Here is a 27,956-nt window from a genome sequence, read left to right as displayed (position 1 = left end):
ATTTGCCAGCCCTATTTCAATTAAAATACATCGATAGCTGCAAGATTTGAAACAAATATCGTCACATTGACATTGCCGCAGGTTTGTCCATCTCTAACAAAATCGTAGTACGAAATATCGAAAACGAAACACATCACGCGGGCGAAATTTCGTGAAGTTCAGCATTTACAAATTGTAAGCAGTGGTTTTATCGAACCCATTGACCAATTAGTGAGCTTCTAAAATTAGTGATAGACTTTATTAAATGAAACGAGAAAATAGAGGCGAATACACCCGTACAGCAAATTGACCATCGATTTTTTCACGGCATTGCCGGTGACGAGAATGCGACGCCGTTCATACACACACACGCACGGACACGAATGTGTGTATATGGCGCGGCTCTTGTGTGTGAAAGTGTATTCGTATAAATAATATGACATAATCGACGTGTGCGGCTTAATTGACATAGTTTTTGTGCGAAGAATACCTAAAAGTGCGAAGAGAGCGCCAAAAAAGTCGTTTTTTGTTTGTGGTCAAGGTGGCAAAAAGGACTTGCACCGCTATTTTCCCCTGCGCTTTGCTCCAAATATTCGTTCCTCCCCACACACTCTCTCGCACACACACAAGCGTGTATATTTGGGCGTTGCAGGATGAAGAACTCTCTTTCTCTCTCCCACTTTCCTTCGCTCTCTTCTCGTATTCTCTTGAACACCTTTGCGCAATTTGAGTGATTTGCAAGGCAAACTAATGTTTTTCGATTGTTTACCAAATTTAGTTAACCCCGTTTGGAAGCCAGTTTGTCTGGAAGTTACTTCAGTTTAGTTGTTTTCAACATCTCCACTTGACGTTGCCTAACACTGCCCGCCCTCTCTCTCGGCTTCTTTGCCACTGTCCGTGCGCAGTTCTCTTTTGCGCTTCATTCGTGCTCTGCCCGTCGGATGTGTCCGTACGATTTTGGATTAAGTTCTCGTAGGCAATTCAACTTGAAATAGTTATTTGCTGCGGTGCAACTAAAATTTAATTCAAAGAATTAAAAGTGCTAAGTGCTGTTAGCAGCGGCCATTTTGCAAAAAAGTATTAATAGTTATTTGGTGTAGTGCAAGAAGCCGAAAAGGAAACAAAATTATTTATTTTAAACATATTGCATTCAAGGCAATAAAATATTAAATCTATTAAAATATTTTCTACCCTCTCCCTCCCCTTTTACCGATAGTCTCCCTCTGTGGCGTATGTGTGTTTGTACGAATTAGCGGCTGAAAACCAAAAACCGAGGTGCGAGAGCGAGAATACATTTATAAAAAACGCGTGCGTTTCTCCTCTAACACATACAGTGAGTGTGACCGTTGTATTTGTGACCTGTGCCTGTGTTAGCGGCCACTGGAGGATCAACGAATTTAAAAGAATACTAAAAGTACCGGTGAGTATTCTTGCATCTACCGGATAATGTGTTAAAATCCCGTTAAATAGTGAATGTCCCCTCGTGCCCTGCATTCGTTTTAACCGTTATGACTATGAGCGGCAATTCGGCCGGTGACGCCATCTTTTGTGCTTCTCTAATAAGTGTTGTTTTTGTTTTTTGGGTTTGGTCAAGCTCACGCAACACGGCGTGTGTGAGTGTGTAGCGTGTCTAACTACAGATTATTATTCAGGGGTCATGAATGCACATTTTAGATAAAGAACATATAATATTTAAATTAATTCAGGTACATGAGCAAATGTTTAAAGTGTAACACCACATTGACCCCCATTCAGACGCCACTGTTTGAGCTTCATATTCTAGCCACTTTTCTTCTCTCTTTCTCTTTTTTCGGGTGGGTGTGATTGTGTGTGCGTGTGCTTTTCCTTTCCTTATGATTCATGCTTCTTTCTACCTCCGACTTTCTATGCGCTTGTCAGATAATAAAAAAAAAAATACATTTTCCAATTCTCGTCGCTGATTTTATTCATCTTTTATTTGGCAATTTGTTGCGAATGCCACTTGCAAATCTCTAGCCGCGTCTAATGCACTTGGGCAATAAATCCGCCTGCTGGCGCGCATCTGTGGGCAAGTTTCGTGACCCACTTTTCCTCCTTGGTCTCTCGCCTTTCAGCAAAGTAAATAGTGAAAAGCAGCAACAAGTGATAAACAGATTTGTAAATATTGTAAACTTGTTTATGCCAATTGTCGGTGCAACCCAATGCCTGCAATGGACTTTATAGTTGCCGATGTGAGTTCTTGCCACTCAGTCAGTTCGATTTTAAAATTTGTTGTTTCAATTTAGGCCCCATCTTAAATTTTCCGTAATTTATTGTAATCTTGAACGAATAGGAATTGATAACCTTTTACTTTAATTATTATTTAATCCAATTCAATACGTTATGCTGAAATGAAACATTACGCTTATAGAATTTTATATAATTAAAATTAGCTGATTCCTATCCAACTTATACATAGACTATACATAGACTTCTTACGTATTTTGAATGGTGCAAGTCATAGGTGTTGAATTGAATGTGTGCTCTCCCGCAATCTTATCAGAACCTTCGCGCTGGTTACGTTTTCTTGTTAGATTGCTGTTTCGATACAAGTACCTACATATACACATTACAACAAACCAACAACATTCCCAACTTAATTTATAAGGACTTTCTCCAACTAACTACCTACCCATTTACAACTTTCTTTGATTTCTATCACCTTACTTCCTGTTCTATATACTCATCCTATTAAAATCGAGCATTTCATTTCATTTGCCTTAGCTACATATTGTGCGATACATGACGTCATTTCGCACACATTGCTTATAAAAAAGGTAAACAAAAAAATAATAAAAATTTGCTCTTTTTGTTTGCTGGCTTTTTTTGCTAATTCGAATTTACTCATACAAATGCATGGACTGTGGGCTTTATAATTCATGCTTATGCTGCCTCCCCCTTTATCACCCCTTATGAAGCTTTTTACTTGTTCCTCTTGCTCTGTTGTCCGTTTTCAATTCGCAAATTAGACGTGACTCGTTGGTTGAGGGTTTCAATTGAGGTTTTTTGCACACCGCTAGTTGCATTTAGAGAATTTTCGAAAATCGTTGTGGCGTTATTTGTATTGAATTCCATTGGCACTACGAATACTAAAAAGGTGGAAGCAGACTCAGTGTAAAAAGACAACAAAATTAATACAATAACAGTTGCTTCCGCTAAAAAAAAGTGACACATAAAAGTATCTACACAGAAAAAAAAGAAATATGATATAACCTAAACAACATAAAGTACGAAATCTTTGCGGATTGGAAAATTCTAAATGTCTTCTTAGTCAACCGGTTCAACCAAAATAAAATCAAATGTACTGTCTCTTTTTTTCTTTGTGTACATTACATTCTCACGGGAGGAAGTGCATAGTTAAAACTGTAAACAATTGTTGAGGAAACTCACCAACAAAAAATGTTATGGAATGGAAATGAGACGGAAATTCGAAATTGTGAGCCCCCGAAACAATAACAAATAAAACAAAAAAGAAAAACGATAAGAAATGCACTTCAAGTAGACGAGAAGACCAACTTTCTAACCTTTATTGAGGCGTGTCCGTCAATGCAAATGCATTTGATGGGGCCAACCAGTCCTAATGACTTTTGATTTGGGAACTGAAAATTGTTTACTCAAGCGTGTGCTTATCACAATTCCCACTGACGTCACATCACTTGTGATTAATTGATTTGAAAATGGTTAGGATTAAGCTGAATAATTTTGATTAATGTGGCTGCAGTGGAGTTCCTCTGCGAGTCTGGCAACTCTGGCTAAGACGAAAAACAAATTTGTCCAAGAGCGAATGCTCAAAATTTATGGCTCCCTAAAAACTGAAAAATAAATTCTACTCTGTTTCTGCCCCAAAGCCAATTGACGTGAAGATGCAACAGAGTGAGACGGGAGAAGGAAGGGGAGATAGACAGCCTGAAAACCCTCACATATAAATAAATAAAAGAGGCGTACGTGCCAAGCTTCAAAACAGAGACACATAAGCAAGATTAAAAATGAGAGATGTTGCTGCTGGCTAAACAACTGCAGCTCATCAATAAAACAGCAAGAACAACAATAAACCAGGCAATGAAACGCAGCTAAAGAGATAGACAGAGACAGCGGCATGCACAGCGACAAGCAATAACAAATGTACAGTTGCAGAAGCAGCACGGCCGCATCGGGCAACAACAAACTGCTGCAACACAACATCTTGGAAGAAAAGAGAGAAAAAGAGTTGTCAGCATGTCGAAGCTTTTACACCCTTTATAGGATTTGCTTGGAAGCACATAAAAAAAAACTTAATTTAGTAAAAAAAAAAAAACCATTGCCATCTTTGTGGTTAGTCTTTAGTATTAAATATATTTCAGTTATGGGATAGATTTCATTGATATTAAGTAAAGTTAAAATAGTTAAGCCGAACAGAAAAGCATCTAGCATTTTTTAAATCTTTTTGAACTTTTTGAAAAATATTTAAATCCACATCATTTGTAAAAGATAAAGATCTCCGTACTCAAACAATGCCTTGAAGTGCAGTCAACTGTGTTTGTCACTGTTTGCTGTTGTTATTTCAGCTTTTAAAGCTGGCGACCCGCAGAAGGAAAGCAAAACAATGTGGATAATTATATCGAAAAGTTGGGGAGCAAAGCGGAGAAAAATGTAGACAATTTCTGTTAAGATGGGAAAATGATGATGATGGAGCTGTGTGTCTGCATTTCTTGCCTTCTTCAACATTTCTTGCTTGCATTTCTTCTGCGCTGCGCTTGAACTTCAATTGAATTGTATCTTCTCTCCTCTTTTTCTTTGCTTATATACCCCTCTCTGTCGACCGAAAGTGATTGAAAGCCTGTTACTATGGTGGTCTGATCCGACTGAACTAAATTTAAATTTAAATTGGAATTTAGGCTAATTTCGTTCTCTCCGGTTGTGTGGGCGTGGGAAATGGGAACCAGTTCTTATGTTGTTTTTTTATTTTCCTGTATCTTAAAATTACCACAATTTGTTGTAATTAATGTAAATACTATGGAATTAAGTGTAATTTACATTTGTGTCTGTACAAACGTGACAAGTGGCTGACCATAATACAATAAATGGCACTGCAATTGCTGTTCGCTGCTCTTCCGTCAACTTTTAATTCTAAATACCAAGTCAGATGATTTTGCTCTTTTTAAACGCCCTGGCTAACCCACTTACTTTCGTACCGGGCTCAAATGTCGATAAAAAAAATCTGGTTTTTCGAACACAATCTCTGCACTGAAGCATTACCAAACACGAGGGCAACACAGTAAAGCTCTATAAAAAGACCATCATCATTATCATTGGCATATAACAATGAGCTGTGAGCTGAGCTGGAGCAACAATAAGCGCAAACGTGTTGCCGCATAAATGAATTCATAATGCAAAAAAAGGAAATATTACAAAAAGAAAAAAAAAGGGGAGGTTGAAAAAAGCGATTGTGTAGCGCACGAAAGAGGCGGCTTACATAATCGTTAATATCCTCCGAGTTTGTAAATCAACACCAGAAGCGCCTAAACTGCATTAGCAATGCTTTTTCGTTCGTGTCTGGGTTTTCACGCATAAACATTTAAAGATCATTTATTGGCCAATTGAAATGTGCAAGATCACCTGAGCGCATCGAAGAAAGGTGTTATTAAATCCAATTGAATTGTTATTCGGGCATACCCATATGCTTATCAGCTCGTAATGCAGTCAGTAATTTGTATGTAAATTTTTCTCGCTTTTCCATGTAGTGATTTTCCTCTGGCGAAGAATTCCAGTTATGCTTTCTGCCTACCTATAATTCAATTATTTTATTTTGTTTGCTGGGAGAGTCGTCTCATATGATTGTATTGTTTACTATCTGTGTGTGTATGTATGTGTGTGTCTGGGCAAAGCGCAATATAAAATAACGAGTAGTACGAAAATATTTTAACGTGCGCAAACTAAAAATATTCACATGACATCATCGAAAAGAGGCGCTGACCGCCGAACAGCAGACACAGCATCTCAATAAACTCTCTGTTTGCTATGAAAGACGAGAAAATCGGCCGAGAAAAGGGAAAATGCTCTCTGCTCGGGAATTTATTATAAAGAATATGTACTTTGTCATGGAAAGCCAATTAAGTAGTTACTTTTTTATTAAGCCCAAATACCAGGAAGTTGACAGTATAATTTTGCACAAGTTGTTATAAAATATTGCTGTTAACTTAACGTTTTCTTATTGGGATTGAGTGTTTAAGCAAACAAAACAAAAGTTACATTATTACATTAATTAGCGTACTCTGTTGAACTTTAAATACTTGTACTAATTTCAAATCGTTTTTCATGCTTCCTTGCAGGGACATCAATATAAAAGTATTATAACCACGCAACAAATTCAATTTTAAGGTGAGTTTTAGTCTTGTGCACGCCCATGAGTCAAGTGCTAAGCAAGCAAATAATAACAGAACGGAGCAAACAAACTCGAGACCTCCTCCCTCTCTTGACTTATTTTATATTTTATCTGCCGGTACATATTTGCTTTTGGTTTTTGCAATCATTGTGATTGAGGCTCTCGTTCGTTTTTATTGACTCTTGTTGTTTGCTGAGGAGAGGTTTGAGTTAATTTCAGAGAGTAGAGGAAACCACACCTCACTCAACTTTGAACTTTTCGCTTACGCCACACTTGAGCGATATTTAATTATATTCCGGGTTTTTATTCTAATTTTCGTTATTTGTTTTTTTTTTCTGTTTTGTATTGTTTGCCAAACTAATTGAGAACTAATCGAGGCCGTGACCGTCAAAGAGAAATAAACGATTTGTAGGGCACTCAAGCGGAGATGTTTGCCTCTTTTTGCATAGATTTAGTATTCATAATTTTATAATCAACAACTAAAGGTGATGTCATGGGGGCGAGGTTTCTTAACTTTTTGTGCGATAAGCTGTTTGAAAAAGTTATAACTGATTATATGACACAGTGATATAGATACGAATGTAGGTAGAATCTTTTTTCTTAAAAAAAATCTTTTTTTTAACGGGCAGCAAGTCGGTACAGACCAATCATTTCAGATGAGAAAGCCGAAAAATTGCATTTCTTTGCATTTTATGCAGTAACAGTCAAATTTTTTCTGTCAGATTTCAGAGAAAAACACGCTGAATTGGCATCAGTGCTCCCAGATCTCTTTACATGCCACGCATAACTTCACCTCTAATTCAATTAAGGATGACCTTTGTTTTACTGGACTTTTTGGTACTGGTACATCATACATTCTTTATGCTCTCTTTCTGCTTCGCTTGAAATTGAATTAAAAGCCACTTAAGCGTTGAGTCTGCTTGGCGCTTTTTATACCGACTGTTTCATTTACGACCATTTGAGTATGTGCGTAATGTTATATGTATATATATATTGCTATATATATATATATCATATCTATATATGTACGATGTATAAATTCTGATTTACCCCTCGGGCATGGTACACTGGCTTTCAGCAAATAAAGGGAGCAATAAACAGAAAGACAGCAACGAAGATTGGATTGTTTTGCCTTCATCTAGCACTTTCATAAATGGGTCATTGAACCAAACCGAAGACCAACTTCGGTTTTCATTTTGCCAATTGGTGTAAAAAGTTTCCTATTAGTTTCGTTTTACGATCACCGCAAAAAGCCAATAAGATAAATATACCCCTAAAGAAGTAGGAGATAATGAAGCTCCGCTTGGTTTTAATTAAAAATTCAATGGGGATTCCCAATTGTAGATGAGTGTTGAATGCGGTTTCATTTCTATCTTTGAAAATTTCTAAGATAGTTTTTCAAGTGTTATTGCAGCAATAAATCGTATGTTCCCGTTTTAATATTGTTTATACAGCTGAAAACCTAAAATCGCCTTAATCATAATAATAATAAGCATCACTTAAGGTCTTGTCGATAGTATTCAACCCTTCAATAATTGCCAAACGAACCGGATGTTGTAGTCTGTACGTGGCAGTGCAATTAAAACCCCATTTAATGTTGCAAATATGCGTTCGTATCAAGATTAAGTTACTGTCGCTAAGGACATGTGTGTATCGTTTGCTTTCCATCGATTATCCGGGCAACTCAAACTAACCGTAAACACGCAGCGGGCTGCAATCGCGTGTCGGGGTCACCAGAGTTCAACCACCAATCATCCACCTCAATGCCGGGGACAAGTGAAATGAGGCGCGATTCCTTGTGGAAATACCTGTCCCGCGACACGCCCAAGTTTTTATTGGGTTTTCCTTATTGTCCTTACAGTGTTGATTCCTATTTTTTTTGTTCGGCTTTTCCTTTTCGTGGCCGGCATTTTCATTACCGTCGTGTTGCCATGTAATTTTGATGGTTGGCGGCGCCACAAAATGCCGGAATGGTGGCGCCACCAATACGATTTGCCGGCCGGGAATGCTTCCACGCGGCTCGTAAAAATATCCTTGGATTGGGCGCACTGTGGGTGGGAGGTGGTGGTGCTTGTGCCTCGGCTGTTTATGTTTGCGTTTCGTTTTGAGTTAATGACAGGAAGTGACGTCATATTCCAAGGGGGATGAAGTTTTATTTGAGCTGTGGTAGGGTAAGAGGGTGAAGGTTTTGGGTGCGACAATGTCCTGGATGATGTCATACTTTACAAACAAGATTGTTTTAAGGACTTAACTTGTTTGATGAGGAAATACAATAACAGGCAACTTAAGATAATACTATACTTATATTTGACAAAAGTAAATCTAAATTAATATTTTCGGTGCCAAGAGCTTTGTCATTCATATTTTAACATTCACTAAGCAATATTAATTAATTATCCACCATGCACGTCAAACAACCACAACAACTGTGCAGATTTCAAGTTTATTTGGCAATTTTACAAACTAAATTTATGTGAATCAAAAAGACGAAAATTGGGCAAGCTTTTTTCTGGCCTTTGGCCAAGTGAGTCAAAGACACCAAAGCACAGAAAGAAATACATTTGCTTGGACTCTACATAAAGGGTTTTTTTCCTACATCAAGGGCAGATAAAAAGCAGAAGCCCGAAAGCAAAGCAAACAATTCATTTTCCTTTCGTTCAACTTGACCACTTGTTGTTGTCATTTAACTTTTGTTTTCCTTCCACTAGAAGCAGCAATTGTCTTATTTATGCACTTTTCTCAAGTATTTTTTTTTATTCATACACAATGGGCGTTGGCGCCAGTTTCGATGAGATTTATGTGCGGATTTTGTAATTCAAGACACGCGACTCACACGCGACTTTCGGTAGACGTTCAGTAGTGGATCTCTGGACTCTGAGAACTAAAGTAAAGTAAAAAATAAACTAAATTGGCGAGAGAACAGCGGAGAAAAGAAGAACGTACGGGTACGGACCAGACAAACCGGCAGCTTTGTTAGCAAAACAAACAAAATTAGCGAGGGGCATGTGAAGAGAAAATCCCCCCGGCTAGAAGATCTGCTACCACCTTATTAAGAAATTCCACGCACGGACGGCAGAATGCCTAAAAGTGAGAAGAAGAGATAAAGCTGCAGAACCACGATTAAGACATTTCGGCGATGACATGTCGCAGATATGCCCATGAATGGAAGAAAGCGTGTCATTTAGCTTATCTATTTTTAAATGCTTATAATTACATTTAAAAGTTGAAGCTTCGGTGGCGCGCAAAAAATAAAAATATTTTTTTTGCTTAGGAAAAAAAAAACAACATGTTTCCGCCCGGGATCGAACCGGGGGCCTTCTGCGTGTTAGGCAGATGTGATAACCGCTACACCACGGAAACAGTAGTAGCTTTAGAAACAGTGGTCAGAGCGAGAATACTACTTTTCATTCATAAGCCCAATGTGGAAAGAACGGAAACAATGAAACATTTTCTTTCGTTTTATGCGATTATAGTTAGCAGCTCGTTTAGCTTTCACAGCTCACACTATAGTTGACGGCAGACGTTAATTTGTTCATGATTCTAACGAACGGAGTTTTAAAAACCAAATCATTTCATTTGTTTCATTTTAAACCTTAAATCTGATTTCCATAGAAATATTCTTTTAACTTCATACCTTTAGCTTAGTTTACTCAACTTAAGGATTTGGGATTTTATTAAAAAAAAAAAGGGTGAAAATGTATATTATGTATAAATTAAAAAGCATAAAAAAAGTATCACATGTTTCCGCCCGGGATCGAACCGGGGGCCTTCTGCGTGTTAGGCAGATGTGATAACCGCTACACCACGGAAACAGCTGGAAGTTGGGCAACCGAAGACCGAACACTTTTAGGGTGGCAAACAAAAAATATATAAAAATATTAATACAACAGAAACAAATCAAAGAATTAAAAAAAATATATATGAGTGGAAAGTGCACTGTATAATAAGCCAATCATTTATATCGCACATGTGTGCGTTCCGTTTATTTTGCTTTAGAAATTAAAAATTGAAATTAATTATATAATTATACTGTAATGTTTCTTTTTTTTTTTTTTTTCAACCATTTACTAGTTCCACAAAAGTAAAATCTTTTTGCAAAAATTTACTAGTTTCACAAAAGTAAAAATATAAACTTCTAACGCAGCCGGTAGGATTCGAACCTACGCTCCCAGAGGGAATCTGATTTCGAGTCAGACGCCTTAACCACTCGGCCACGACTGCTTGTGAAGTGAGCGCGTCCAAAGTGAAATATACCAACTGGCATCGGAGCAGCTCAACCCTCTTACTCATTCGTGGTGCGTTAGTTTGAAATTCTGGGGATGGTCTGGTGCGAAACCTTCTACTGTGGGACTTGCTAACTGTGCGAGTTCTTATTGACAATGTTTCGCAGATGAACACGTATATATTTTCACGGTGTGCGCGTCGTCCTAGTGATCCACATCGTCAATTTTATACAACAATATCATAGATTTATATTATTTAGGAATTTTTAAAAACACTCCAGAGGTCAGAACAATATAAAATATGACAGTCGCGCCTGTTATCATATATTTGTAAAATGAGCAGTAAACGTCCAGAGATTTTGAATCTAGGTTTGCTTTAAACCATTTCGCTGATTTGAGTGTTCAGTTTTTAGTTTGCCTCGAAAAGCGAAGCGACTGGCTACAAATTATAGTTATTTACACTTGTCACTATTTTACTACTCTTCGTTTCAGTAACTTTTCTTATATTTATTGTTATCGCCGCCATATGGGAGTGGTCTAGTCTTCTTTTTTTTATTTTTGTAGCTTAAAAAATCTTTCCACATGATCATCATCATTATTGAATCTGGCCATATGCTCCACTGACTGACTGAGTGACTTGTTGCATTATTAAAACTGAATGAACTCATTTGCGAGCGACCTTATTGCCCGCCTGCTTGCCGTTCTTACATCTCGCACTTGAGGCGATGGGACAGCTGTCTGGTCTGCGCTCGATTGAGTGGAAGATTACGTAAGATCTCTTCCGTTGCGCGATAATTGAATACTTGGGAAATTTAATTAACGCCAGCATATGTGTGAAAACCATATGAATATTGAGGGTGTTTGGCTCTCCGGGTCAATTGGCTTCAGTTGTGCAAATTGAAGTGCAAAATATATTTCGGCTTAAACTTTAGGGCAAGACCATGACATATTATTTATATTCATAGTTTAAACAATTCAGGTAAAATATAAATTACTTACTATTTAGTTATTTGTTAGGAGTTTATCTTGTTTAACTTTTATTTATGTTATCTTGGTCAAAATGTGGTGTTTAGACCTGTGTTATCGGCCTTGCCTTCGTAAAATTCTCGACAAAAAACGTGTATGTACATATATGTTTTTTGTTTGCCGGTTTCGGAGCCGGCACACTTTAACCAATGAAAGACATGGGTGTGTCCCGCAGCAAACAAGTGTGATGTAATTGCATAATGTCAACAACAATTGTCTGACGCTGACGCGGCGGTGGCGACGAGGATGGCGTCGCTGTGGCATTAGCTGCTCCTAAATTTAATTATTGTCTTCCGCATAAAAAGGTCGCAGAGAGAGAAAAAATATCAAGATTGATTTGGAGAAGTCGTCTGACATTGCTTAGGTTCAATAAACCAAATGTTATGCAGGCTTAGATACAATTTCAAATTGTCTATTGACACTTTTGACTATATTCGGTAAACAGTTGCCAATTTTTTAGGCTATTCAACAGTTTTTCTGTTGCCTTAAACTGCAGTGCAACGTCAATCGTTTTATAATGTTTAATACTGGATTAAGAAGTTCGTACACCCAGGGTATTTTAATAATGAGAACTTTTGAAGTCTATTGCAACGCGTGAGAAATCAAATTGTCGTAGGAACTCTTCTTCTCCTGACTTTAATCAACCTTTTGCCACCTACGCAACAAGCAACTCCAATCGGAGGAGTCTGAATCTCAGCCCACGCGGGAAAACTCAACTCTTTGGCTCGTTAAGTTTATTCAACGCCGACGCACACAAAACTGCCTGACTCGTCTGCATCTCGTTTTTTCTATTTCTTTTTTATTTTTATTTTTTGTGTGGACATTTAAAAAGCGTTTATTCAGCATTATTTGGTTTTATTTCAGGCAAAACCAAAAACTTCTACCGCCACCCACGCACATTGCGATGGGGTTCTGTTTGGCAGCAAAGTTCAATTACCCTAACATCACGATATTGTTGTAACTAATATATGCGGCACGCGTTGCCTGCCTCCCTGCCAATACGTCATAATTAGCAAAAAGGCAAAGTCAGCAGCGAATAAAGCCTTTGGCAATGCACTTTTGCAATGCATTTGCATTGTGCCTGCCTCCTTTTGTGAGCAGGTTTTCTTTCCCTAAGCTAATAAGCTGACTACAAAGAAGTGCCGCCCAGGAATGAGGTTATACCTTAAATAGAAAAAACTTTAAAACTTAAGAAGTAAAGAAAAGTATTCTTTCTTTATTATTTTATTTATGCTGAACAGCTGAGCTCAAAATAAAAATGTTATAACCAAGATGTTTTGATTTAAAGCAAATATAATAGAATTTTGGCTGTGTGTACTTTTTCTTTTACAGAATTTTTAGTCTTTTCATTCCATTGCCTCTGGCAAATTCCTCTCCAAATTGGCACATTTTATGACTTTAATTACGCGTAGAACTAAAAAATTGCTAGTGGGTGTAATTGTAAAAAATCGGGTCAGCAATAATGTACATTAATTATGGTTTATTGTTGATGCAAGTGTGTCATCGTGTAGGAATCGAATGAAGTCGGTTCGTTTTTAGTTGGTTCGGGTTGCATTTTTTTTTTGGCTGAGCCAAGAAATTGTTTTTCGATTTGTTATCTTAGTCGTGTTGACATTATTTATCTTTAGCATTTATTCGCATGGGGAATGTTACAACAATTTGAAGGTTACAATTCGTGGTATTTGTACGCACCACGCCTAAAGATTTAAAGAGCAACACACAATTTGGTTTGTTTATTTTGGTTTCTCGCTCTTTCGTTTCGTGATCGAGATAGCTGGTAGTTCCTTCTTTTCGTTTGGATTTTCGTGGCATTAATTTTGGGTTTCCCGAAAAGCCAAATGTATCTAAAAATAGTTTTCACCGATTCCGTTTATGCTGCCGCTGCTTCAGCATGTGGATATGGGGAAAAATACGGATGTACATATGCGTTTTCCCCAGAGTTTTCCCCCTAAAATCTAGAACTTATTTTGGCCAAAATTAGAAATTAACTAAAGTGGAAATATGCGGCAGTCCATTCTGTCGCCCCGCCACTTTCTCTGCTTTCCCCAAAAATACTTTTTGACATTCACAGGGAAACCTGTCAGTTTTCCGCTCTCTGAGAGTCGTTCTATATCTCTCTTTTGGGTGGTTGCATTGCACTCTCTTTGTTTTCCACTCTCTCTTGTTTGCCACCCCCTTTTTGGTGCTACTGCCCTGCAGTCTTTAAGGTCAGTCGAAAATTTTCCAGCTGAGCGTCAAGTTGAAGAAGAACTTATACTAAATTCGGGAAAAAATTGTTTAATTGCAGCATTTTAACTGAAATCATGACTGAAGTTGAGCAACCGCCACAGAATGGCATAGATCCCACTGCCGGCGAAGATGATGACAATAGCAAAGCACGTCCCGCGGATATTGAACAGGTAAGTGCAGGCCGTCGAAGTCCCAACTGGATAACAACCCCTCCATCAAACACTCACCACCACCACTTTACTTTCTCCTCCTCCAGGATATGCGCGAAATGGAGCGTCGCAAGCGAGTCGAGGCTATAATGGGCTCGAAACTGTTCCGCGAGGAGCTGGAGCGTATCGTGGACTCGGCGCGCGATGGAGGTGCTGGCGCTAGTGGCATCCTGCAGCAGCTGTCGGATATCGTGGGCGTTCCAGTGTCCAGGGTGGGCAGCGTTTTCAAGAGCAGCAACTGCATGGTGCCCATCAACGATATACGCGGCGTCGAGTCCATGGGCTATGCCAAGGGCGAGAAGATACTCCGGTGCAAGCTGGCCGCCACATTCCGTCTGCTCGATCTGTACGGCTGGACCCAGGGTCTGGGGGCACAGATCACCGCCCGACTCAAGGTCGATCAGGAGTACTTCCTGGTTAACCCATACGGCCTGCTTTACCACGAGATCACTGCCTCAGCGCTGAACAAGGTGGACATGCAAGGACAGATTGTGGAGCAGGGCACCACCAACTTTGGCGGCAACAAGAGTCGTAAGTGGCTGACAATTGAATCTATGCTTGAATATATCAAATACATATTTAATCTGTTTTTAACTCCCTTGCAGACTTTGTCCTCCATTCGGTGGTACATGCTGCCCGTCCAGACATTCGATGCGCCATCTATATCGGCTGCAGTCCAGTCGTGGCTATTTCCTCACTGAAGACGGGTCTGTTGCCCTTGACCAAGGATGCCTGTGTGCTGGGTGAGATCACCACTCACGCTTATACTGGTTTGTTCGACGAGGAGGAGCGCAATCGATTGGTCCGCAGGCTTGGTCCCAACTCCAAGGTGATTCTGTTAACTAATCACGGTGCTTTGTGCTGCGGAGAGACAATCGAGGAAGCCTTCTTCGCCGCCTGTCACATTGTGCAGGCGTGTGAGACGCAACTGAAGCTGTTGCCCGTCGGTTTGGATAACTTGGTGCTGATTCCAGAGGAGTCGCGCAAGGCCATTTACGAGCAGTCGCGCCGGCCGCCGGAGGATCTGGAGAAGAAGTTTGCTGCCGTCGCCACTGGCGAAGATGCTGAAAAGGATGCAGCCGAAGCAGTACCCAAGGTGGGCAGTCCGCCCAAGTGGCGTGTGGGTGGTGCTGAATTTGAGGCCTTGATGCGCATGCTGGACAATGCTGGCTATCGCACTGGCTATATCTACCGCCATCCACTGATCAAATCGGATCCTCCCAAGCCTAAGAACGACGTCGAACTACCGCCAGCTGTTTCATCACTGGGCTATCTTCTTGAGGAGGAGGAACTCTTCCGTCAAGGGTAAGCGAATGCACTTAAATTGTACATAAACAATTCCCTAATAAAATCTATTTACTATTAGCATCTGGAAGAAGGGAGATATTCGCAAAGGCGGCGACCGCAGTCGGTGGCTCAACTCGCCAAACGTTTACCAAAAGGTCGAGGTTCTGGAGACCGGCACTCCGGATCCCAAGAAGATTACAAAGGTAGAAATCATTACTTTCGAAGATATGAAGCAAACCAAAACCACCAACCTTAAGGAGATTGAGGGAAAATAGTTGAAATTGATGGACACCGAATCCTTCAACTCTTTACAGACATTCCACTTGCTACCCCCATATATGATTTCCATTTCGTTAGCACTCAGTTTTAGTTTCAACTTTGCCACTAAGCTGCAACTATATTCACGCATAAAATTTTTAGAGTTTAAGTAAATGAAAGTAATCAATATACAAATTCTATATATTTATATACTTTGGAAATAGAATTAAAACTCGTGCTAAACCAAAATTGTTTTACGTGCTTTGCCAGCAAGCAAACAAATATTGTGTAATGTGCATTAATCAAATAAATAAAATAAACAAGAAATAAAAAATTTGCATAGATGATTTTGTGCCTCATTTAGGGATTTCGCTGCCTCAAAAACAAGACAATAGCGCTAAAACAATGCAAAGAAAGAGAAAGAAAATTGCTATGAATACTTATCACTATGTTATAAATAAAACATTTTTTTAATTACCGAATCAATGATTTCATATTTAACCGCATTATATTTTATTCATCAAATTTTTCTTTGCATGTTTTATGGTATCTTTCTTTTATTCTCTTTGTTATTCAAGGCACAAAATCATTTATGCTTGTTATTTTAGTTAATTTATGTTTATTTGATCATTGAACATATTGATATCTAGGAATAAATTCTTATATATGTTAAAAATAAACATTTCGAAAAACACTTGCACTGGAATGACTACGATGTAACATTAATTTTAAGACTGGTGTAAAAGAATTCACATAAGATCACACGTGTAAAAATCTATCGAATGGGAATGTATGTTTATAATTAAGATCTTCCCATATTGATATGAGTTAGTATTCACTCCACATTAAAATCAAATTTCTTTCTCTTTCTTTTCTATTTGCATTGATCCCAACCCCACCCTCAACACACAACACATAATTTACAATAAAAAACAAAATATGACAGTGGGTGGCTGAGGGTTCCCCCACCCACTCAACGCCAGTGAGGATAGAAGATCCACTCCAGTTTGTGCCTGCAGGAACCAATCCAAGGGAATTTAAGCGTGTCCAGCAACTAGTCAGTATTCAGTATATTCTTAATCCCAACGAACTTTGTTCACAACTGGAAGCTTTTTGAAACAGATTAAGGACAACCGTCGGGCAGATAAGATTTCAGCCGGACCACAGTCGCATATTCTGGAGGGTGTCACATGGGACGAGGCGAGCCGACTCAAGGATGCAACAGTTTCGCAGGCCGGCGACCATGTCGTCATGATGGGTGCCGCCTCCAAGGGAATCATCCAGCGTGGCTTCCAGCACAATGCCACTGTCTACAAGGCTCCATATGCTAAGAACCCATTCGATAACGTCACAGACGATGAACTCAATGAATACAAACGCACGGTGGAGCGCAAAAAGAAATCGGTTCATGGCGAATGTAAGTTAGCAATCATTCGAAACCAGTAACCAAATAGTTACTTATAATGCATTTAACAACTTTCGCAGATACCGACACAGACTTTTCGGAATCCGAAGCGGTCCTGCAGGCGGGGACAAAGAAATACCCACAAAGCGAACCCGAGACCGGTATGTTATCTATTTTTAAATTATCCTGATTTACTGAAAACTAATATTATGTGGATATTCTAGAGCACCAGGTCATTGAGATCCAAACACAACAAGCGCCAGTGCCAAGGCAGGCAGAAGTCGTGCTGAGCGATGGTAAGTCCACATTTGTACTGAAATATTTGATCTACCTGTTTGTTTTATATATATGATTAAAATTACTTAAATCATGCACACTATAAAACATTTCAAGTACACTTGTCCAAGAGTTATGTCTTTCAAGTCATTATGTGATCGAAATTTTATAGTTCTACTTTTTATGTTTTGTTATTTTGTTTATCTCATTTTTATTTCTTTTGTTTTACTTGGTTTTTGTTAACTATTTGTTTAAGAATTTATCAGTTATTTAGGTCTTTAAGATGCTGCTATATTTTAAAAGTATTTTGCCTAGTATTTCCCTAGTTTATTATTATTATTTTATTTGATTCCTAACATTTATTAACATTTTTATGCCATTTCCCTCTTTTCGTTTTTTTTTTGCTGTATTTTCGCATTATAAATTTACCAAACACACATTAACGCCCAAAACTACAAACATTTCAATGGAAACCAACACTTTCAAATTATTTAATGAAGTCAACAAAAAAATTCTTGTAGCAATTGATACTATCACAACTTCGTTTCTATAAAATCCTCAAAATTATTTGCTGTTTTTGTTAGAAATTCAATTTTAAGCTTTTAATTAGTTGTGTTTAATTAGTTAATTACTGTGCAATACAATTCACATTTACACAATACTTCCAAGGAACCAACTGTTGTACGGCGTGCATAAAATGATTTATAAGTTCAACATTCAACAATACGACAGCACATCAATCCCAACTGTTACAACAAAAAGAAACTTATTATAGTAGAAAAGCTGCAGTTTTAGTTGTTCCTTTGTTTTACAAAATTTTCGTTTAATTTTCCGAATTTGGCCATTTGTATATCAAAATTTGACCTTTCTATTATTTTACATAGGAAAAAAGAACAAAACCAAATAAATTGGCAAATTGAACAGGAAAAATGTGAATTAAGAACACTAGTTAGTATTGATATGAAAGCGAAGTGTGTGTGTAGGCTAAAAATAAAATAAACCAAAAATTTATAACATAACGAAAGACCAGCAACCAACAACAAGAAGCAACCGAAGCTCTCAACAGAACACAAAAATTCTACTACTACACTACCACTACTACTACATACTACCTTTTCTACTACTACTTCTGCGGCTGCTGCGCTCTATAACACACAAATAAAAAATAACTTAATAATATGCAGTTTAAAAAGAAAAACCCTTTTGAGTTGGAGGTGAGTGCAGCCCCAAAGGTTTAGTGTGTAGTCAAAAAAATCAAGAAAATAGTTTATAGAAAAAATGTTCAGCATAACAAAAACATAAGCCACCTGCACACTAAACCACATTCAACATGACATGTTAACTTTTGCTGAATGCTCTTAGCTGAATCACAATATGCGTTGTTAGCCAAGAAATTAAATTGCAGCTTGCTGTTTTATTGGGTTTTCTCCGTGTTAACCGCAATTTTCCATATTTTTTGTTTTAAACTGCAGCTGTTTTCTGTTGATTGCTTCTTTAGTTGCCCAGCAGCCATCTCGTACATTAGTCAACAACTAATCCGTATACCATATGTTTAAGGCATGCTTGATCGATACTAAACTCTAAAACTCATGCAACACTACGTATTCCTAGTTTAAGGCACTTGATATTACGTCTGTCTCACAATTGTTTAGCAATTTACTTGAGATCGTCTGTCGCTGAATATGATTTTATAATTTTATTTCTCAATACTATTTTAGCCACACTTAGTTTTATAAACGGCGAACGCTCTCACACAGCCACAAATCGCAAGCCGCCAACTGGCCGAGGTAACGAACAAGACCCATTTGAAAGATACACCCTTCAATGTACTCAGGCTAAACGCCCATTGTATATAATCTCGTTGAAACATTATAATATCCCATATAATCCACTAGCCCCTCTCGCAGTTCGTTGTTAATGGTGTATACTCAATATAACCCTTATATAATCCACAAACCCATGGCAAACTATTGATGCACCACAACTAAACACTAGCTATAGTTTGAGGTTGATAATTATCATTGAAATAATTCATTGCGGTTTTCTAAGTTCATTACATTCGGTTTTGGGAGAAACGATACATCTTCAGCTCTTTTGCACAGTACCTCGAGATATTCTTAATAGGTCATATAGGTCAATCAAATGATTTTTCAGATTTATGTATCTGTAATCCAGTACGTATTGGCATTATGTATGTATTTCGAGAGCCGCACTTACCTAAGATGCTGGCTCCGAACTTTTTGTAGATTGTCACAGATACTTACAATTTATCGGTTTTTTTACAACCCTCACCTGGATCTTATGTCGCTTTAACTAGATGATAGTAAGAATAATATGTATGGAGACGACATGGAGAACCAAATATATGAGCGGAACGCACACAATAAAAGCAAGTGCCGACGTGATCTGTTTGCAACCAAGGGCATGGATCCCCATCCATCACCGGAGCGTCTGTATACCTATGTCTATGCTACAGCTGCCTCTGTGGGCCAGTGCGTCCAACCGAAGGTGTGCTCCGCTTTGTTGCGGGCTCTACATAGCGAGCAGTTGGGCTACCTGGCCAATTGCTATCGCGGAGGAGCTGGGAACTCAAATGCTACCACCGCCAGCACATGCACAATAACCAGCGCCACGGGCTCCTCCACCGCATCGCGCAGACCATTGCAAAATGTGAATATTATGTATCCACAGCCATATCGCACGGGTTCCCATTTTGGATTCAATTCACCACGCCAGCATCCACGCACTGAGCATAAGCATGTGCCCAAGGAGCGAGACCATAATGCCTTGGGCTACCGATCGATGCAACGAGGGATCAGTTACGAGGAGATCTTCGCCACACCTCGCTATGAACAGTTGTGCCAGACGTGTTTCGACAAACTATTGCGCCTTAAGCCCGAGCTGCAAAGGATTGGCAGTGGCACGGCTACTAGTAGTTGTGCGGAGGAGCAAACAAGTACAGGGAGCACTCCCTTGCAACGCCGCCAGTTGGCGACTTTGCCTGAGTTATGCGATCATCTTGGGGAAATGAAAAAGTTGCCTGAACCTCCGAGGGTCCAATGTAATGCGTACACACAGACACAGAAGTGTTCTCCATCCTCTTCCACCAATAATTTCCTTAGTCAAATCGAAAAGTTTAACTTCTCGGAAGAATCGACAAACATAAATTATACTCCACGTCCGATTAACAGTGAAAGTAGCCTTTTGGGACTTATTGTGGAACAGGCAACCTCGAGTGCTGGAGCGAGTGCCACAAGTTCTCCTCCTCAAAGAATTTACTGTGCAGAGCAAGTGGACATTACAGAAGTGTGGAGTTTTGGGCGTTGGCTGGAACCCCAGGACCATATGATAGCGAGTAATGCAGATGAGTTTTCCCAACCGCCGCTGGCCGAGCATTGCATCACATTGGAGTTTAATCAACATTATTCGACTGGTGACAATCAGGTCGACCGCCAATTGATGACCCGCGAAGAGCGCCAGCGTCGAAAGTCTGAGTTCCAGGAGCTTTGGCAAGATCATGTCGAGTACTTTGAATCCAAAGAACAGATGCATATTGATGAAAATATCCAGGAAGTCGCGACTCTTAGTGCTTATGATTGCTTCGACCAGGATATAGGCGAGATTGAAGAAGGAGTCAATGATGAAACAATGACTGAGCCAAGTGATGAGTTACCGAAAATGTTGCAGATGGTTGAGGATAGTCTTACATTAGCCGGCGAAAATCTAGAAAAGCTGGTGGAAAGTACCAAAAAACTACAAGCAATTCACACTGAAACTTCACCAGCCTCTTCCAATAGTTCACTAGCCGAAGTTGGTAATCTCTTTCGCTCGAGAAGTTTCGAGAGCATTCCTGCTGTCGATGACACTGTGTCTGTGCAGGAACCACTTTACGATTTGGCCATAAATTCAAGCATCGAAGAAGTTGATGGAGTGAATGATACTTGGATACAGGAGGAAAAGCGTGACGACGAAAAACCTCTTACTCCCATTTCAACGGAGCCAGAGGAACCGTCAGATAAGGAGAAGGATCTTGTCCACGAGAAAGACATAGACGAAAATGAACATCACGTGGAGGCTGAGTTCCAAAACGCTCTGGGCGAAACAATGCAAGTTATCGTCCTTACGTCAATGGACCACAATACCACTCCCCTGAAAGATACAGATGAAAATGATCGTTCGGTTGAGACTGAGATCCGAGAGTCAGAAGAAGTTAGCTCCTTAGAGACAGATAACCAGTTTTTCACACCGCTGGAACGCGAGGTCCTGCATCGGATCGAGAAAGAAAGACTTGACGAGTCGGAGCCTATATTTGGAAAGATTGACCATAGTATTCGCAACAAGATGACGCCGAAGAAGCTGCAAGACTTGGTCAGCGAAGAGATATTTCGCACACAAACGCATGTATACACGAACCTAAGGACACCGATATCGAAGAATATACAGCATGACACCACTTTGACTCCCAGTGGTTCATCCCTGTCCGCTCATAATATCAGTGCACCTTGCAGCTCAATGGCGCACACTCATCTAGTTACCCGATCAACACCCCGAATGTCGCGATCCTGGTCCGAGGATCAGCAAAGTGAGGAGGACGATCAAAAGAAGAACGGAGCGGGAGAACATGGATACATTAATAAAGACACTCCCATAGGTCGAGTCATCTCGTCTACAACATTTGTGTGCAGGAGAAGTCCAACCAGAAAGCGCAACTTTATTCAGGAGAACATTCGCAATGCCAGCAGACCACGAGTTGCAGCCGGCTCGATTAGAAAACATAAAGGCAACATCGTTACTTCTCCTAGATCCACATCAAGCCCATCCTCAGTGTATACTTTTCAGTGTGGCCAGCGGGATAGCGGAGCACGCCTATGGGTTGCCTTGCCAACGTCTCCACGTGGTCAAAACAGTGTCAAATCGTCTACTGCTGCTCGGGCTTTGTACACCGTTCGGGGCAATCCCCCATCGCCATTCGCCAAACGTCGTAGACCCTTGGTTATCCTTCCACCAATGCGGAATAGAAATATAGCCCATAATCGCGAAAAGAGCTCATCTAATGAATCCCTGCACCGAACTGTTTCCAGTAGCACGTTCAATGTGGACGATGAAGAAGATCCTGCAAATTCGGATAGCATTTCAACGAGTACCTTTCAGTTGGAGGAAGGTCAGGAAGATTCATCTCCTGCAACTCAGGATAATAGGAATGCAACTAACAGTTCTGTGTACTACAGCGCAAACGATACCACGCGAGAAGAGAGAGAATCTTCGCAGACAAGCAGGGACGAAGCAGAAGAGAATCTTGGAGTCATGGAATTTATGCCCGAACCAATTCCAGTTTTGGAAATACCAGATATCTGTAGCCAACTCGATGAAGACGGATCATCGTTAGAACTCGAACGCTTAGCTGGGGGATCAGAAGTGGGTACAACAGAAGATGATCAAGTCGAAGAAGTGGAAAAACAGAGGAAGAGCGCAGACAACGAATCCAAAAATGTTCTGCCTATAGAAATAGAAGAAATTAATGGCGTTAAGGACAGCATTTGTTTCATGCAGGCGGATATTGATAAGGATGATATTGATAATACCGACGACCAACCGTCGACTTCAAAAGCGAAAATGGAAAACATTCGCATATGTGGTGGTGCGGAACCCGAAGAGAATCCTCATTGTGAAGATGAGGATGTGGTGACGCTGGACACGGTTTGCATTGTGCGTGGTCTGGAGATGTTTGTACGAGAGGTGGAGCCCATAAAGCAAGAAACTTCAGAGGAACTATCAGATCTTGGGGGACTTTTTGAAAATGGGTTAATTGATGAAGGTGGTGAAGAGGCCATGTCCCAGTGAAACCAGAAGTTGATGAAGAATTTATGAAGAAATATTAAGAAATGAAAGGATTACACTAACTGAACACTTTTTTTGAACATTTTATATTCGTTTATGATTTTAACATTGCTTGTCATTACCATTTTTGTACTATTTTTCATATTTTTAACTTTGTAACATTGAAAACTTAATTCTTTCTTCTTTTGTATTAAATATGTCTGATTTATTGGTTTTGTATTCATCAAATTTGTGTTAAGTTTAAAATTATGGGCTTAAAAAAAATCGAACATTATGGGTGTATATTAATCATAAGACTTTGAAGATCTTTGTTTGTTTAAGATTAAGTATTAGTAGTAAATATTCCATGCTAATGTCTTAGAGAATGTTATCCAGTGTTTCACGTCAATTGTGTTGCGTCCAGTGTGTAAACTATGTTGGTCGTGCGCGTTTTTGGAGGTGCAGGTACTGGAATCATACTTACATTACTTTCTGTATCCACAACACCCGCCATTTGATATATATCGATTCTAGCACTTATCTCTCAACTGGCTCAAAAGTATGAGTTCCTTTATTCGCCTGGCCAATACATGTATGCCTGCCTGAAAATGGCTCCATTAATGCAGAAGGTTTATGTTATACACAAGGTCGAGCCTGTCTGCAAGCACAACTATCCGCCAGTTCACGATGGCAATATGAGTATTCATCACAACGAAAGTGGAGCCGGATTCATGGCCAATGAGTCCAGCGTTATTAGTAGCACCCCCGTACGCAATGCCTTGGCATCTGTATCATTGCCGGAAGAGAGGAATCATTCTATTTTGGGCTTTTCATCAACTCCGTATCGGACCATCTCCCATTTCGGGTTCAATTGTCCGCTTATTACGTCACCAACCATTCTCCTGCATCCGGAACATCGATCCATATGGCAACGGGTGGCCGAGCAGCGCGATAAGGTTGTGTCCTTCATAGATCTCACCACATTGAGCATGGACAATCGCAAGCTGCTCAATGTGGTGACATCAACTCACCCAACCCAGTGTCAATCGAAATCACAATCTTTTATCTCTGAGAAGCACATTCAGTTGGAAGTTACGCCTCCGAAGCGAAAGCAGCGGGTCTACAGCGCCACCACCAGCAGTGGTGTAGACGACAGCCTCGATGAGCTGGACTCTCTGATGAGCGGCCTAGCCATCAATATGCCGCGCAGTCGGGAGCAGGACAGCGGTCTGTACCGCAGCTATACCTTTCTACCCAGTAATCATGCTCTGCCCAAGGATATAGATGCAAATGACAGGGGTCAAACGGATCGGGAGCGACCAGAAGCAGAGCAGGAGCAAAGTTTTCACTGCGCAGGCGACAGTGGTATTGGCGATTCCGCCGGCAGGCGTCCGCGTCTGGCCACCACCAGCAATGATTCGTCCATTCAAGAGGCCGAGGCCTACACCCAGGGCAAGCACGTCAAGTTGACTTTGAGCAGCTCACCCACGCCCACGGCCACACAATCACCAGCAACCATCGAAATTCTTATCAACGTATCGCTGCGCAATGCCGAGTGCGTCCAAACGGTCCAGACCCATGAGCAGGAGTTTCGCGCCAAGTTGGAGAGAGTAATCGACGAGGAGATCCACTACATTTCGCAGCAACTTGCATTTAAGCAACGACAGGCAGAGTTGCTTGAACAGCAGACTACATCGCGGGCTCCACTCGCTACACCTTCTTCCGCAACTATGCATCCGCCGGCACCGGCTTCTTCATCATCCATGGTTCACCGCAGCAACTCGGCACCAGAGCTGTGCCACACATATAGCTATGTGGCCGTGGGAATGGCGGATATGTCGACCAAACAGGATCAAGCCTCTCCCCAACTGCCAGCGGATGGTGAGCCGTTGAATGATATACTCAGCAGTCTGGAGAAGGAACTGGAGCGTCTGCTGAACAGCGTGGTCACAGCCCACATGCTCCACAACAAGGCCATCATACACGAGTGCCGGGCTCGCTTCTCGCAACTGGCCGATGGAATGGTCAGCTCGTAGATACAAATTATGATTTTGAAGCAAAATTTACATCTTCGCTTTTGTTGTGATGTTTAAAAATCGACAACAGTGAAATGATTGTATAAAGCCACTAGATTAAGTTTAATGATGATAATTTGGAAATCTTAAAATCGAACTAATGCATTTTTTACTCCTTTGTTCTCTTAATATAAATGTTAAGACTGTAACTTAAGCACAATATGAAAATGCAAAGTTAAAACTGAATCTGAGCCAACCATTGTACATTTAAACATCTGTGAAATTGTTAAGTTTAATTTTTGTCAAATCTTGATTTTCGTTTCATATTTTTATAATCAAAATATAATAAATATAGTTTTCATTAGAAAAGTGAAAGTTTTAGGTTAAGTGTTCATACTCACGAAAATTTAATTTCAATCAGTTAACTTTAATAAGCGCCCAGGTAACATAATTTCATTTATTATTTATGTTTGTGTTTTGTTCTGCATGTCTGCTTGCTTTTTAACATATATTGCTTATCCTGCTGCATGTCCCTGTGTTTGAATATCAAGTCCTAAACTCCATCTATGTACTTATACACCCTCACCAATCAAAACATTTAATACATTTACATGTTTTAGTTAGCTTATTATTCGTGCGTGTCTCATATGGTGAAAGTAATTACGAAATTAATATCGAATATTTTGTGTGCGTCCACTGAGTTACATTTGTAGGAGGCATGGTTCTCCTGCCTCTGCTATACAAATTACTAACGACTTTTTCGACCTTTTTGCAACAGGTGAAAACGTACAAAATGGTGATCATTCGGAGGCACACTTGAGCACCTTCTCGCAGAGCAGTAAAGAGGTAAGTACTTCCGATCTGATCTGGGATCCAAGATCTGCGATCATTTCTCCAAACTCGAACTCACAAGCAGTAAGCTGCGTGGTAAACGATTAGACTTGCTAATCGTAAGACAAACAGTTTTACACAATATCATGCATTAAGCTAACCTCATTTGATTTACTAACCGAAGCGCAACCGATATTCTCACTGCAAATTTCTATTACGGTTCCAGGATGTCTCCACGGACGGATCCCCCAAGAAAGACAAGAAGAAGAAGAAGGGTCTGCGCACACCATCGTTTTTGAAAAAGAAGAAGGAGAAGAAGAAGACCGAGGCCTAAGCTGACCATTAGCGGGATCAGTAGGAGTAGCAATCTTGACCACCTCCCACCATCAGCGGGAACCGAGGAAAATAACGACAATGATACCACGAGAAAATGGAAACTTTAGCCAGATCAGCAAGAGAAGCATTATATTAAAGAGAGAGAGGCCTAAACAAGCGACGGATGAGCAGCTAAAATCGATCGATATGCATCTGAGGGGCTATCCCCTTCCCCAATTCGCATTCACAGCTTATATCTATTATAATATAATTCTAATTTTTAATTCATACGATGGCCACGGCAACACACCCCCTCCCCTCCTCCACACACACACATAAATGCAATTCACACAACAATTTGTATGATAAACGAGAAAAGGAGGTTTGCAAGTGTACACGCAATATCCGACACACCGCTTTGTCCTAAACAAGTAACTTGCAAAAATCTTCTAGATGTATTAGCTTATAAAATAACTACGGAACACACCTTACATGATGACATGGTAAAGCAAATGAACAGATGGGTACAAAAATTCCCAGGCAACTCTAACGACAAACAAAGATTTGTTTGAAACAAAGGCAACTTTTGTTTATTTTAGACACATACGTAAAAGCGTTGTACATGCATAATACTTAAATGCAATATTTTTTTAGAAATGCAATAAATTCGATGACAACAACTACAATTTGATATTCTAGGCATGTGTGTGTTTTGTGAAAGCGCGTTTTATGTTTTTGTGTTCTTTTGTTTTGTTTTAAAATTCCGGGCAGCCACAATTTGCACACAAACGAATAAATAATTATTGTATACATGCAGCAATTGTATTAGTTTTTTATATAAATAATTATATATTTTTATGTACGTCAAACTGTTTATACATACATATAAATATAAAACCCAATAAATTATGAAGAAAACGAAAATTCAAAATTTCACCACACCCGCATTAAAACATGCGATTACTCTGAGGAAAGCAGAAACAACAGAATCACTGAGAATGGTTGGAATTTTCCAAAAATCAAATTTCAGCATTTCTTTTGTAAGTAGATGTGCTTAATTTGTAATCGCTTTCCCATTTATATTCAAATCGATGAATAACGAGTACTGCAATTAACTAATATACGACTGCCATAGCATGTAAAACTTTAAGGCACAACTTAAACGCATTTACATTTCAAATTAACTGACATAAAACAAAAACCCCGATAATTAATGCATGCCAGATAAATCGAATGTTTTTGCTTTTCACCACCCAAACCAACCCACTCACATTGAAAACACTCTCTTTACAACATAATACTTGCATTGCTGAGCCTTAGACAAACAAACAAAAAACGGCAAAATATAATATATAATTAAACTGATTATTTGCGCAACGACAGAAGCTTATTTCTAGCAACTTTTTTGCGCCATTAAAGCGAAAAAGTCTGTATAATTTTGTCCTTAGATTAACATTAGAAATTTGTCAATATTCTCACTCTGTGCAAATAATAAAGAACTTTTGAAAAAAGCAAACGAGAAGCCGAAAGTTTATTCATAAAATTTGTTTAGAGTGTAAGAAAATGCATATAAATATATATTTAAATTCGTATTATACACAAGAAAAAACACGACACACACGAAGAAGTAAACAAGTAATAAATAAAAACTTGAAAATTGTACAAAATTCAAATGTATTTGAAATGAGTTATTTTTTATTTGTATTT

General features: G+C 39.5%; 1 protein-coding gene and 3 non-coding genes across 15 annotated transcripts; 1 reads left to right on the top strand and 3 right to left on the bottom strand.

Moving 5' to 3' along the window:
* The first annotated feature begins 69 nt into the window (after positions 1 to 69).
* On the top strand, positions 70 to 27,765 carry LOC6609935 (protein hu-li tai shao). 12 transcript variants are annotated; one of them, XM_032716236.1, is made up of 14 exons: positions 72 to 174; positions 1,196 to 1,399; positions 6,306 to 6,354; positions 13,895 to 14,006; positions 14,093 to 14,576; positions 14,651 to 15,350; positions 15,412 to 15,535; positions 16,537 to 16,647; positions 16,713 to 17,007; positions 17,076 to 17,156; positions 17,220 to 17,291; positions 18,990 to 19,058; positions 25,882 to 25,949; positions 26,161 to 27,765. In XM_032716236.1, exons 4-14 carry the CDS (start codon positions 13,911 to 13,913, stop codon positions 26,266 to 26,268), a joined length of 2,208 nt encoding a protein of 735 aa, XP_032572127.1. In that variant the 5' UTR covers positions 72 to 174; positions 1,196 to 1,399; positions 6,306 to 6,354; positions 13,895 to 13,910; the 3' UTR covers positions 26,269 to 27,765. The 12 variants fall into 12 exon arrangements, with proteins under 12 accessions (XP_032572120.1, XP_032572125.1, XP_032572127.1 ...); XM_032716235.1 differs by having other exon boundaries at positions 26,155 to 27,765; XM_032716238.1 differs by lacking the exon at positions 18,990 to 19,058.
* Trnav-aac lies at positions 9,646 to 9,718 on the bottom strand. The gene has a single exon. It is a non-coding gene; the product is annotated as a tRNA-Val (tRNA).
* On the bottom strand, positions 10,098 to 10,170 carry Trnav-aac. Its single transcript has one exon. It is a non-coding gene; the product is annotated as a tRNA-Val (tRNA).
* Positions 10,498 to 10,579, bottom strand: Trnas-cga. Its single transcript has one exon. It is a non-coding gene; the product is annotated as a tRNA-Ser (tRNA).
* Positions 27,766 to 27,956: the final 191 nt, after the last annotated feature.

Source organism: Drosophila sechellia, chromosome 2R (genome assembly GCF_004382195.2).
Source record: "Drosophila sechellia strain sech25 chromosome 2R, ASM438219v1, whole genome shotgun sequence".
In the NCBI taxonomy this organism is placed as follows: domain Eukaryota; kingdom Metazoa; phylum Arthropoda; class Insecta; order Diptera; family Drosophilidae; genus Drosophila; species Drosophila sechellia.
This window is presented reverse-complemented; position numbering and strand designations above follow the sequence as displayed.

Coding starts and splice junctions, on each gene's coding strand:
- LOC6609935 (XM_032716234.1), top strand. CDS start 13,911: ATGACTGAAGTTGAGCAACCGCCACAGAATGGCATAGATCCCACTGCC. Junction 15,536..16,536: donor ATCCCAAGAAGATTACAAAG/GTAGAAATCATT, acceptor AAAATATGACAG/TGGGTGGCTGAGGGTTCCCC. Junction 17,157..17,219: donor ACAAAGCGAACCCGAGACCG/GTATGTTATCTA, acceptor TGGATATTCTAG/AGCACCAGGTCATTGAGATC.